Source organism: Anas platyrhynchos, chromosome Z (genome assembly GCF_047663525.1).
Source record: "Anas platyrhynchos isolate ZD024472 breed Pekin duck chromosome Z, IASCAAS_PekinDuck_T2T, whole genome shotgun sequence".
Taxonomy (NCBI): Eukaryota; Metazoa; Chordata; class Aves; order Anseriformes; family Anatidae; genus Anas; species Anas platyrhynchos.
This window is the reverse complement of record NC_092621.1, coordinates 3,119,039-3,132,570: the sequence shown is the minus strand read 5'-3', so window position 1 is coordinate 3,132,570 and position 13,532 is coordinate 3,119,039. Positions and strand designations below refer to the sequence as shown.

General features: G+C 45.0%; 1 protein-coding gene across 5 annotated transcripts in view; it reads right to left on the bottom strand.

The window, feature by feature from the left end:
- The window catches only part of ST8SIA5 (ST8 alpha-N-acetyl-neuraminide alpha-2,8-sialyltransferase 5), a 76,294-nt gene that overhangs the window by 37,142 nt on the left and 25,620 nt on the right, over positions 1–13,532 (bottom strand). For all 5 annotated transcript variants that reach the window (XM_027446982.3, XM_072031577.1, XM_027446983.3 and 2 more), the window contains one exon: positions 6,528–7,236. In XM_027446982.3, the coding sequence (XP_027302783.1) occupies positions 6,528–6,658 (131 nt within the window). In that variant the 5' untranslated portion in view covers positions 6,659–7,236. The remainder of the gene's footprint in view (positions 1–6,527; positions 7,237–13,532) is intronic.

Below are 13,532 nucleotides of genomic sequence, written 5' to 3'. Positions count from 1 at the left end.
GAAGATGCTTGATAAAGGCACTGTGCTTGTACTCTGTGTCAGCCACGTGAGCAGGCAAGATTCCCCTTCTCCGGGTGTGCAAGCCTTCCACGCTGTTGAATGGTCGAGGTTTTCATTTGGGATTGTGACAAGCTTGGCTTGGTATTTGTTCTTATGGGGTGTGCCATGAAGCTACAGCAATGGATATTGCTTTTAAGGTTTCCATCACAAGAGCTAAAGCACACAACTAACTAGATAAAGGGGCGCGGAAGGACAGTGGCTATCTGCAGGGCTGATGAAAATGCAAAATGGATGCAAGCAATGGAGGGCAAGGACTCCTCAAAGAAATGGGAGGCTAAGTCTGTAATTTGCCTGAGGGAGGCATGGGCTGCTGAGCAATGAGTACACTTGAATTAAGAAACAAGAAATGAAATGAAAAAGCAATCAAGGGTAAGAATGAGGCACGGTGAAAGTATGAAAATACAGAGCTGTGCACAGCAATTTGGTCTGAGCAGCGTTCAGCAAGAGAAAGAACAATCAGGAAACTCCTATCAGCTCAAAAATTAAAAACCTAATTACCAGGAGATCTTCAACAGTGGCCACCGAGGTGAGCAGTGGCCCTGACGCGATCACTCACAGCCAGAGCTGTGCAGGAACACGGCATAGCACGATTCCAAGCAGAAGTTTTGGGTTTGGTAGAAATTTTATTCTATAAAGACAGGGAATTCTGAGCTCTGAACCTGCCCACACATGGAGAAGGAACTTAATTTTTTCAAAATGAGATAAAGCAAGTTGATGACAGGTTATAACAGATGCTTTTGAAAGGTACGGCATGGGTTTCAAACCCCTTTAGATGCCGAGTTTAGTTCACAGGTGTTGAATGCTGAGCACTGGGAAAACCTGACCATCACTTTGTCATACAGAGGCAACAGATGTGTGTGAAGAACAGAAAGCAGAGTCAGTCTTGATATTAACCAAATATATAAAAAAAAAAAAAAGACAAAAAAAAAAAGACAAAAATAAGCCTAGATCCCTGACAGACACAAGCTGCTGCTGGGTATCACATGGATCAGAATTAGGATTTAATCACCTTTGTTCACCAGTGAGGGTAATAGTAACCTCTTGGCTGGTACATGGGACAGCTACGATGCACCTCTGCAGGGCACGAAGCTTCTGCAGAGCTCCTACAGCCCAGTGCGATCCCAACCCTATGCAAACCAACCACTGCTGTGTGGGGTGGGCTCATGGGGAACTGGACCAGGGACTAAATGTCTGCAGGGCAGCCTGCAGAGACTCACAGCACCCACGGCTGGAGCTCAGCAAGGATGAGTGTGACACAGTGCAGAATGACACATTCAGGTTAATGCAATTTGCACATGTAAAATATAGGAATAACTGACCTGCATTACCTTAAATTACCGTCATCCAGGAAACAGACAAGGAATGGCAAGTCAGGGATGAGCTCTTCTGGCTTTTCTCATGTTAACAGTGTGTCCTGGTTTCATTTTGGACAGAGTTAATTTTCCTCCTAGTAGCTGGTAGGGTGCTGTTTTTTGGCTTAGGATGAGAAGAGTGCTGATAACACCCCGATGCTTTAATTGTTGCAGAGCAGTGCTTACACCAAGCCAAGGACATCTCAGCTTCTTGCTCTGTCCTGCCAGCAGGCAGGCTGGGGATGCAGCAGGAGCTGGGAGGGGACAGACCCAGGACAGCTGACCCCAACTGCCCAAAGGGGTATTCCATCCCATCTGGGGTCATGCTGAACGATATATAGGGGTGGCTAGCTGGGGTGGGGGGTGGCTGCTTGGGGTTAGGCTGGGCATCGGTCAGCGGGTGGTGAGCAATTGCATTGTGCATCACTCGTTTGTACACATTAGTAGTAGTAGTACTGTATCGTCATTATTGTTATTATTATTTTTGTTATTATTATTATTGTTATTATTATTTTCCTGTTTTAATAAACTGTCTTTATCTCAACCCACAGGCTTCACTTTCCCATTTCTCTCCCCCATCCCAGAGAGGGAGGGGGAAGGGTGAGTGAATGGCTGTGTGGTGCTTAGCTGCCGGCTGGTGTAAACCACAACGCAGTGGAGGTGCTGGAAATAAAGCAAATCTACAGGGAGCAGGGATTCAACCCCTGCTTGTTTTCTGCATTAAGGAGCTCTGCCAGGCAGTCTGGGAGAAGAAATAACCTCCATGCTCTGGTACTAAAACCTTAGCCACCTGATGCTTTCCTTTCAAAGCAAATGAAAATTATGACTCCGAAAAAAAATATATAAAAACCCTTAAAGCTACCTGAAGGTAGCTGAAGGTAGAATTTTGGCTTTGGGACACTTTTCACAACAAAAGCCTCTGTTGCAGCCTTCAACAGAGCTGTAAGTGTCTGCAGATTTTTGCTTAAATCACATCCCAGGTACTTGCAAGCTCTCTAATTTTAACTGATGTGGGGAGATAGGAGCATTATGTAAAGCAACCACCAGCAACAATACGTAATGGAATGGGACAACCAGCAGTAATGGCTGTGGAGGCAGCTGAGTTAATCTATCAGCTCCCTGCTTCATCTCATTGCCACCTCCAGCCTCCCAGGGGGCTGGTTCAGCTCCCTGTCCTTGCAAGGTTAGTTAGGCAAGATGGGGATGCCAGCCCCCCACTCTCCATAAGACCTTGAGACACTCTCAGGAATACCCTGCAACAAGAAGAGCATTAACCTGGGATACACGGTCTCAGGACGGTCTCAAATAATGCCGTCTGCCTGCACAGGAAGGTTTGCTCTTTCTTGCTGAGTTGGTGTTTGAGGTTTTGTACGTGCCCCCTCTGACAGACCTGAGGGTAATCTTTGTTTAAGTCTTCAATAGCTTTGAAAATGTGTTCTTCTTGGCTCAAAAGTGTTTTTAAATTCACCTCTTCAGCTGACTCTCACTCTGGGAGGAAGTCAGGCTGTTAGAAAAACAATATTTGAACTCTGCCAGCTGAAAATAGGCATATAACAAAGCATTAGTCTGGTATTTTTCCCTTGCCAAAGCAAGCAAGGACAGTCCTATTGATTTCTTCCACACAACAGGTTGGAAGATGAGGACAGGGACCATTTCAACAGTTTTTACAGCAGTGGCAGTTTCCTGATGTAATCCAGGATTATTCCCAGCTGGCCAAACAAGAGCTCACCAAAAAAAAAAAAAGGCCATCCCTCAGCTGAGCATCTGATTCAAAGGCAAATTCATCTGAAAGCTGCGCACTGGAAAGATGAGTCAATACAAAAGCAAGGAGCAGCTCTGGATTTAAGCAGAAGTCCATGGCATTTAACCTACTTTAACATCATCAATGCAGCGGATTTTTAATAATCATATTAATCCTAAAATAAAAAATAATTACCCCAGAGATCCGTATTAAAGTCTCTTAATTATATCTCATTTCATCGTCCTTTTTACTCGGGATCAGGACCTACAGAGACCGGAGCTCCCAAAGTCATTCTCCAGCCTGGAGTTTAAGTCTGCTAAAGGATGGAAAAGAGGAAGAAAAGACAAAAGGAAAAAGGGGAGAAAAAGGGGCAGGATTCAGCTTTCCGGTAGCACATTATAAAACAGCAGGCAAAGGAGCGGAGAACATTATACGATGGGTGAAAAATGTGTGAGTACCTAGAAATCTGCTCTGTGTTCTCCCCTTTGCCCGGTGACACCAGGAGCTCATTAATAGCTCATTAAAGAGAAGGAGAGGACCTGACTGGAGGGTGGACCCCTTCTCGAATTCCTCTGACCAGAGTTTCTGTCCTGGAGCTTCCCCTCCTGTCTGCAAGCCTGTCATCTCTACAGCCAGGCCACAGGTGGATGCAGGACCACCAGCCTCCACGGGGAGCTTTGGGGGGGTTTTGGCAATAAAACCAGCTGATTCCTTGCTCCTTTCCATCTCTCTTCCACAAAAATGCCCACACCACTTTCTGGGACCAGTCCCATCTCTGCATTCCCCTGTGCTGTGCCCGAGCTGCTGGTTTCAGCTGCTTGCTTCAGGCCTCGCTGGCCTCGAGCCATTTCCCCAATCTTCTTGGAGAGAAACGAGCCAGCCCTGTGCTCTATTTAGGCTTAAAAGCACCGTACATTTACTGGAATATTATTTCAGGGCAATTTTCAGGTTTCTCTAAATATACTACCGAATTTCTTCCCACTGCCTTGGGAAGAGGCCCGGAGGCCTGTTATTGCCGTTGAACCCTAGCAAGTGAATGGCTTTAGGTTTAGGCAGCATCCCCAAGCTCCTGCTTGGCAAGCGGCACCGAAAATATAAATATCCCTCTTCCCCTCTGCAAGGAGGCTCTCCAAAACCACCAGCTCCACCGTGGTCCCTGTGGGTGCATGCTACAACGCGTCCAGGGAGCCTTGCAGCCGGCATCAGCTTCTAGCAGGGCACTGAACACCAGGAGGTTTGTGGAAGGAGAGACCCAGCAAAGGTTAAAGCCAGCAGAAAACCAACCTGGGATCAGGCACTGCAGTGCTCTTCAGGGAAGGAAAGAGTGAAGAAGTGCCCTCATGATGATATTAAGGTGACGATGTAGGCTGGCAGGTAAATGACTTTTATTTTGTTAATAACTGGCAGGCTGACACCGCCATATCCTGCGTTCTTATTTCTGTGACAGATGGGAACTACCACTTCCCAGCAGAAAGGAAGATCAGTGCTTTCTCCCTGCACCAAGAGGGAAACCCTCTTTGAGACTTCCATGCAATAAAAAAGAAGGAAAAATGGCAAATCGTTACAAGCCGAAATGAAAAAAATTAAATAAACAGTGTTTTTCAGTCAAAGAGACAAAATGTAGGCACACCTCCCTCCTCGAGCCCCATGGATGGCAGTGCTGGAAACCAAACTTTTTCCTAGCACATCTGGGAACTGGACATCACCTTTTTTTCCATTCCCTGCCTGCCTCTGACAACAGCAGAGGCTCCCAGGGTATGAGGCAGGCAGGGGACTGGCCACAGAGATCACTCAGTGGAAGGGTTTTAGTTGTATCTTCTCACCATTTTAATTTTACTTGGCTGTTTTTCATTTCAATCAATACTTGCGATTTATTTTTCAGTGCTCTTATCCATTTACACACAGAAAAGAAAGTACTGGCTGCAAGGCCTCTAGGACAAACGGGAAAAACTAAGAAAGGAAGGTGAGATGAGACCTCAGTTGGCCATCGAGTCATCCTCTCGGCAAGGCAGCTCAGTACTACCCTAGTCTACCTAATGGGTCCCAGAAGACCCCGAAGATGGAGATTTCATGCTTTTTTAGCTAGCCTTATGCTTTAAATCTTTAAAAGCTTTCCCTCATGGTTAAACACAAATCTTTCCTGCTGCAACTTAAGCTCATCACTTCTTGTCATCTCAGGAGTCGTCAGAGAGATTTGTTCATTACCTTCATCTTCGCAGAAACTGGGTATTTCAAGACAGTTACCATGTCTCCCCTCAATTTTCCCCAAGGCAAACAAGCCCAGTTATTTGCCATGCTTTCTACACCTGCTGCTTTCCTTTGGTTCCTTCTAACTGAGCCGCATTTTTCTGGCAGTGAGGTGCCCAAAACCACAGTCCCTCAGCCAAGGCTTCACAGGGCACACAAATTGCTCCTGGCTAATCTACAACACTCCTGTCTATACATATTAATGTCATGCTTGCTATCCCACCCCTCAGTGAGGAACATTTGCTGATTTGTCAGTATTTTGCTTGCTCTTGGCACAAGGCAAACAACTACATGAGTTGCAAACCTGGCAAGAACCAAACCATTGATCTCTTTTGGCAAATTTCAGCTAAATTCCACTAAAAAATTCCACAGCAGCTGCCTACACTACTGAAACCCACTTACCTCCAAGCCTGTAAGAGAAACAGGCTTTAAATAAAATCATACAAGCCACAACTCTTCAAACTAGATTTCAGTAAAATAAACTCTGTGTGGGTCAAGGTTAAATACTCGTAGATCCCCACTGGTGCTTGCCGTAATAAGAGCAGGACCACTTGCAGATCAAAGGCTGATGTGCTCTACAACAAAGCAGTCTCAGCAGTAAATTTGTGAGAATACAGCAGTGCAAAAATAAAGTGCTCTCTCTGATATCTGGAACACTAGGATTGCTAGTATTGATTTTGGGAACTGCATCATGTTTGTTTCTAATGACACTAAAGTTTAGCCAATGACCATGCCGCCTGAATTCAGCCTCTCAAGGCATTTCAGCTTGAATTTACGTACGGTGAAAAGCCTATATGGCAGGGTCTGATTGGGGCAGATACTCAGGTGATACAAGTCAGTCTAGCTTAAGTAAAGTAAGACCTGGATTTTAATAATAGCTGAGGATTAAACCACAGTTTAAGAAACACACAAGTCATTATATGCCTACCTGCCCACCATTACCCGTTATTAATAATCTATTAGACATTACAAACATTACAGAGATGCACTCTCCCAGACTGACAACCTTTTAATATTGTCAGTGCAACACGAGGAAGTGGTTTGAACCGGTGTAATGCTGAGGCTCGATCTCTGCCTCCCTCCAGTCCCATCAGAGAACTTTTCCCATTCCTTCCCACCCCCCTTACCTTTTGAGATAGTTTCTCCCGTAGAGGATCTGCTGCAGCAAGGTGACCACGGCAAAGGCGCAGATGAAAATGAAGAACAAAGTTCTGTTTCCCAGCAAATCCCTGCTTGACGAAGGGTCAGTGTATCCCATCCTTCTGAGAGGCCACTGAAGCTCCGCTGGGAAAAATTCAGTTCATTGTCCCCTTCACGCCCTTTTTGCTGGGAAGCCGAGGGGAACGTTTGCTGGCTTTTCTCTGAGCAATCCAAGGACAAGGTATCCCATTGTTCGGCCCTGCTGCCCCTTCCTTGCCCCTTTTGGATGTGAGCTCCAGGATTGTGCGCAATGGCTCGCTTCCACGGCAAAGTTTCCAGGAGATTCAGACGTGGGGAACATCTAAAATCATCTCTCAGAGCTCTTCCAGCGCAGGCAGGCTGTGCTGTGCGAGAGGCATTCTGCTCCCTCTAAGCCTCTCTCGAAAACCCGCTGCTAGCAATTATCTACTTCAATCCCATTTTCATATTCCAGATGGGGGAAGCTGCAAATAAACCAGAAAACTGCAGCCAATGGCAAACACAGGGCGCCGGCAACCCGCGTTGGAAACACATAGTCGTCAGCTCCTCTTTGCTTCTGCTCAGCGATTCCAACGAAATGTGCTTGCGAGGAGACGTGACTGGGGTGTGCTATTATTGAACAAGCATGTAATGATCGTGAGGATTTCATTCAATCTCCTGCAAAAAAAGAAACAACAGCAGCAATCTGGTCAGGCTAGCAGGAAAGCTGCATTTTGAGAAGCAGCGTGCTGTCCGTACCCTGCCTTTGGTACCGGAGCATTTGCATGCAGAATGCGATGCCTTCGGTTGGACACCGCTCGCTCTCTGGGCTCCTATGTTTCCCCTGGTTATTCCTCCAGAGTAAGCGTAAGCAAGGTCACTGTGCATCTCTTCAAGGACAGAGCTCTCAGCTCCTGCATGCTGATTTATTGGAGGCTCTGAGTAGCCTCACAGCCGCAGAGAGGGAGACTGCCTCTCGGTGCAGGCTCTGAGAGCCATTCATTTAAAGAGACAAATATTCTGATTGTTCCTCCACCAGGAACCGTTCTCTTTTAAAAGGACAAAGCAACAAGACCTTGGCCACGACCATCACAGATCCTCTAAAATCTCCCCGGTGTCAGGAGAGGCTCGATTCTGCTCCCAGGGAAATCAAGGGCAGTTTTGCTGCCGTCCCCAGCCTTCAGCTTTTTAAAGTAAGTTACAATGCAAGCTTTATCCATGAATGAGATGTCAGGGCTAGGAGCTTGTTTTGCCCCAGTAACAGATGGGGATAAGGATTCTGACAACAAAACAAGGAAAAAAATTCCTTGTCTAAGGCAACAGGAAGATTTTAATTGGAATAATTTTTCCAACAGCTTAAATCAGCGTTTGCAAAATGTTCAGGTGCGCCAGCAGCCCGGCTGTGCGAGCAGCAAGCAGGGGCCCTTTGCAGACTTTGTCTCAGCTGCACTTGGTGCTGCATGGGACAAAGGACCAAAGATAACTTTGTGCAACCTGGTCAGCCCAATTCCTGAAGCCAGGGCTAGTCCTCAGCAGGACCTAAGGCAGTTACAAGAGCATTTTAGGTAGGACCTGGTCACCCTGACCTTCTGCAGGCAGGAACCCCCAGGGGAGCTCCAGCCCTTTGGACTCCCTGGAATTTGTGGAGAAGGTGCAGAAATCCAGCCTCCCGTACCCCCTTCAGCCCTTTTCAAAGCTCCCACACCTGCATTGTGAGCCCTGCTAGAGGCTTCAGCTACCACCTGTGCATATAACAACTGTGGTCAGCCTGGATCGGGTCAAGGATTATCCAGCCCAGCACCAGTGGCCAGGGATGGATGCAGCAGGAAAAGCAGAGGAAGGAGGCAAGGACAGTGTAATACTTTCCTTGGAAATACTTTTCCACCTTTGCATGGTTTGAGGTCAGAAGAAACACAATATTCTGCACAGAAATATAACTGACGTGGATGCACTGGCTTCCACTGTACTGGGAATAACACATTGTACTGGCAATAACACGCATACTAGTGGACTGCAAATTAAATAGCAGCAGCAGTTTGATTCCCTCTCATCAAATTCACCAGCTTTAAACAATTTGTGTAGCCTCATATAATACTACAACGTTTCTGTATATGAACCGCACCCCTTACATCACATACCCCCTTTCTCCACAGTAACAAAAAGCAGTGTGGCTATCAGAAGTCCCAGTCTGAGACCCCAACAGATACTATACAGGCAGATTTGCATGAGGAAGATGAAAAGTGAGGCCAGGAAAGGCACATGTGTAGGAAAAGGTACTTAATGTTTTGATTTGTTGGATTTTCATTGATAGCTTTGAAAATCCTTGCTGAGAAACGTATCTCAGTTGTTCCAGGACCAGAACACCAAAGTACCACAGAGCAGAATTTGGCCACTTCTGCCCCTCTGTGGGTGTGATGCCAGTTTTGCAGATTGTAATAATCATCTAGGTTTTGGTGAAAAACTCTATTCCCCTCCATTCAAAGTGATTTGTTCTCAAGATAGTGAGCCAAACTCATGGGTCTGGCAGCTATTGCTTGTCCTGGACTAAAAATCAGCTTGAGCTGCATTAACAGACCCAAATCACCACGTACTGTCAGTCACTCTTTGGTTTGCTGCATCTTCTCATCCTTCTCTGCTGTATCAGAGCTGGCCAGAAGACGCGATATGATATAGATGCTTATGTGCAGGACAGCTGCATCCCCAAGGCAATAAGCAAAGCGTAGAGATACATAAATGGAGAGGGCTTTCTGTGCCAAATCTCGCACAGGTACCATTCCTGATGTCACATGTAGAAGAAATCTGTTTGCTGCCTTCAGCCCAGTACTACAATTACATTGCAGAGCTGGAAGCAGAGCAGCTCTGTGCAAGCAGAAAGAAATAGGATGTCTATTGACAAATTTTCAAAGGACACTCGAGGTTGCCTGCGCTATTTGTTGGGAGTGAAACCAGCCACACAGTGCGTGCAGAAGGGCTGAATGAGCAGTGGTGCCAGCACCTGCTCCCAGGGGCCTTTTGAGAGTTTGACTTGTCAGCTAAGGGCCTCCTGAAGAGCATCAGCCCTTTGCAGCAAGTCAAAGAGAACCATATATTTTTTTTTAATGCTTTTACACTCTGCACTTAAGCAAACAATGGGCAGAAAAAGAGCCCCTCGAGAATGTGAGAGGGGCCTCGGAAAATGGATTTCACAGTAAGTCATGTTGCAAACACGGATTTGCTGGGCACAACTAGGCATTGGGTGCTGTGTGCAGCCCATCTGCTGGTCACACAGGCACAGCCTCTGCCACGCACGATGTAACTGCAGTGCCACTACAGGTAACGTACAGGGGGGCCACATCACACCACGCTGCACTCAGCATCATGCCAGAGCCAGTAATTAACACCACACAGTAAATAACATCTCTTCCATCACCAGGGAATGGGGTATCGCTTAGCAAGTACTGGCTACTCAAAAATACCTCTCATGAGATGATGACAGAGAAATAAGCTGCATGATATGGACAAGCTCAAGAAGGATATTCCTATATAATTTGTTGAAGTATGGACTTCAGAGGCTGAAAACGAAAGCGGCAAAATGGAACTGCTCGTAGCCCTATCTCTGTGTATTAAGCTGCTGGAAGACATCTGTCTTAAACGCTGCTGGCCTTTGTTTGTTGTATGTGAGCTGCCTGCTAAATACCATCAGAGATAATCCATCACAAGAAGCTCCTCCAGCCTGAGCAGCAAGACCCCGAGCCCTGTAACACAAACATGAACACGCTCCAGACACTGATACCTTCCACTGGGAGCTCATTGTTTGCTCTGTCCACATGAAGCAGAACTGATTTTTTAATTTATTTTTTTTTTTAAGAAGTTAAAATTGAATAGCAAAGACAAAGAAATCTTGGCTAACCACTGAGCTCCACGCAAGGAAAGCTACATTAGCAAAAGGACAGTACCTGGTAGGCATCAGACTCTACTTCTCCCACGCAGGTGACAAACACTTCTCTGCAGAAAGGACAATATGCAGTCCTTATTTCTGAACTGCAGTTTATTTTGTAATGCAAATGAAACAGAGAAATTCACCACTGATAGGCAGGTCTGGCTGGGAATTTCCATAAGTATCTTTCACTGAACCTGTCATTTCAATCAGAGTTTGACTGATTATGCACTCTCGTTTCAGCTGAAAGCAAGGGCATTTCATGTCTTGGATAGCAGGATCTGTCTTGTCGGTTGTTTAAATCATGGTACACATAACTGAGTATATTAAACTCACAGGATCATACAAGCTCGGCGTAAAGCAGAACATGCTTCACATTCCCCTTCAGGAATTTTTCTCTTCCTGCCTGCTCAGCCACTCTTCACTCTTCTTCATGACTGCTGTAAACATTAAAGAACTTCACACAGCAGTGTATTAGGAGCTGCATAAGGCTCTATTAGAACATTTTTTACATCTCATTTAGTATCCTCTTTTTTCCCTAAACAAAAAAAATAAATCTAGTCTACTTACAGTTTCTACAATGCTTGTGTCAGCTGCTAGATCCCTGAATTTGCAAAGCACTGGCACATAGGTATCTGCCTGGAAGGTTTTGCTGAACATGAAACTCATAAACATATGCTTATCAATATTAATTCTTTTGCAGATATCAAACATGAATTCATTAGCATAATCTAGTGCTTAACACAATGTTTAGTCCCCGTTACTACCATTAATCAGGATGTCTAAACTGGGATATTAAAGGAAGCTGAAAGGATTCAGCTAAACTGTAAATGTTTATTTCCTCCAGAGCTAGGCAAAGGCCCAAGGGGATAACAAGGGCTTTGCTGGCACCAGAGCCACCTGTGGAGCTGCCTGGATTGGAGGACACGTCCTGAGGATAACATATGGTCTGTACACTGGATACCCATTACTTCATCATACAGTTTCCCTCCAACTATGGCTCTCATGGGTACTGGTGGAGAAATCATCTCCATGAGTACAATATCTTGGTTGGAAAAGGAATGAGGTCTTCTTGCTAGTAGGAAGCTCTAACACCACAGCTATTGTTCTGCACATTCACTATTAATAGTTGCTTATATAGCAGGGATTGCCAAAATGTGTATCAAAGTGCAAAATTAAGCAGAGCTTGATGCTAGGCGAAGCCTTGCTCTCCCAGTGGCGTTTCCAGATTTCTAGAAAATACAGGCAGTGTCACTTGAGTTTTATGATCCTGCGTATGCTCACAAGAACCTCACAAATCACTCAGAATGATGGAAGTTCGGTTTCATTGCAGGGAAAAAAGAAACAGAATCAAATTGCTTTTATGGGAATCATCTGTTAAAAGCATCAGCTCAATTTCGGAGCACCACATGGGAGCCTTGGATTTAGCATCAAATCATCAGGACTGAGGGGTTGCCAGAGCCATACAGGGGCTGGGGGGTTTCTATGGGTGACACTTACTCTATGCCAAACAAGTCATAACTCCCACTTAGGTCATAAAAAACAAGCATAAAACTTTCCAGTGAAAGCCTATAAAAGTGCTGGAGTCAGCGGCACTCATGTTACAAGTGTAATGGCAGCTGAAAGTTTTGAGATTACTTTTTCCAGAAAATATTCTAGCTGTTAAGCAATGAACAAATGTTTCCTATGGTCAGAATAAGGATCACACATCATCTAACGGTGACAAACCCAATTTATATTTCTTCCACTATTCTAAGAACACAATTTTACAGCAAAAATAAAATTGTTAATTTGAGATATTTAAAAAAAATAACTAAAATGTGGCATACAAAGTTAGATTTAACTCACAGAACTAAACGTGACAGAAAAAATGCCACAGAAACATTATGGCTCTGATTTTGGCATATGTTTTGCAATCGTAGTAAATTGCACTAATCAGAACAGGGGTAAACAGAAAAAAAGTAAAGATTGCTCTGCATAATAAGCCAATTAAGTCCTGCAAAAAGTTTACACTGTACGCTTATAACCAAGATGTAGAAGACACCTACTATAGAAACTGATTTAGTCTACAGAAAAGTTACCTTTGCCTTTTTACCCCAGTTCCACATTGATTTTGCATTCAATGAAATAACGCGTATACCTCTTGATTTAACCATCAGCTTCAATCCCAAGAACTTTCAAGTGGGCCAGGCACTGACCTTTTATACCAGTCTTCACGATGCCCTTCTACAGCACGGATTACATTAATAACCACATGCTGTATGCAACAGGTGTTGTCTTGGATAGTCTACCTGATTACCTGAGCTACTAGTCCAGGCAAAGCTGGGATGTTTTCAGACACTGTGTGAATTTTTGAGTCAATCTTGAATCTTATGTAATTCAGTCCACAATATAAATTCAAAAATATATATATACATTATATATATATATGCCTGGCCTCTGTAGTCTTCAAAAATATCCTCTCTTCCTGAAATCTGTTTTATTTTGTTCTTCTGGCACTCTGGAAGTGCTCATTGGAAAGCTGGACAACCACCTGTCAAGAAAGTCATCTCCACTCCTGCAGCACTGTGACTAGACACATCCTTCTGCCCCTCTTGTGACAGTGTGGATCCAGCTAGTTAGCTCTGTAGTGTCCAGTCTTATGTGCATGTGGTTACAGGATGACTATTAATAAAGCTGGCAACCCTTCCAAATTCCTTCCTTTGGAGCTGTGATCTGTAATGAATTCCTATGTCATGCTTGGAGACCACTCCTGGAGCAGGACTGTGCTAGGTGCTGTGGCTGGGCATTAGCAGAGTCAGCCCTTGCCATAAGAATTTATAATTTCTGCAGGGAAGAAAGCAAGGTGAGGGAGGGATTTATGAGCTCCGTTTGGCAGAGAGCAGGAACTGAGGTTTGGAAGCAGTGGCTGATAGCACAGCTCTGCAGACCCAGACCCTAGACCAAAGATCTTGGCTGCAGTGAATGGTCCAGAGCTACAATTCAGATAAGGACTTGCAGGGAGATGGGACTAGGGGTTATCCTTGCTTGAACACAGCACAGTCCCCAGGGAAACTGC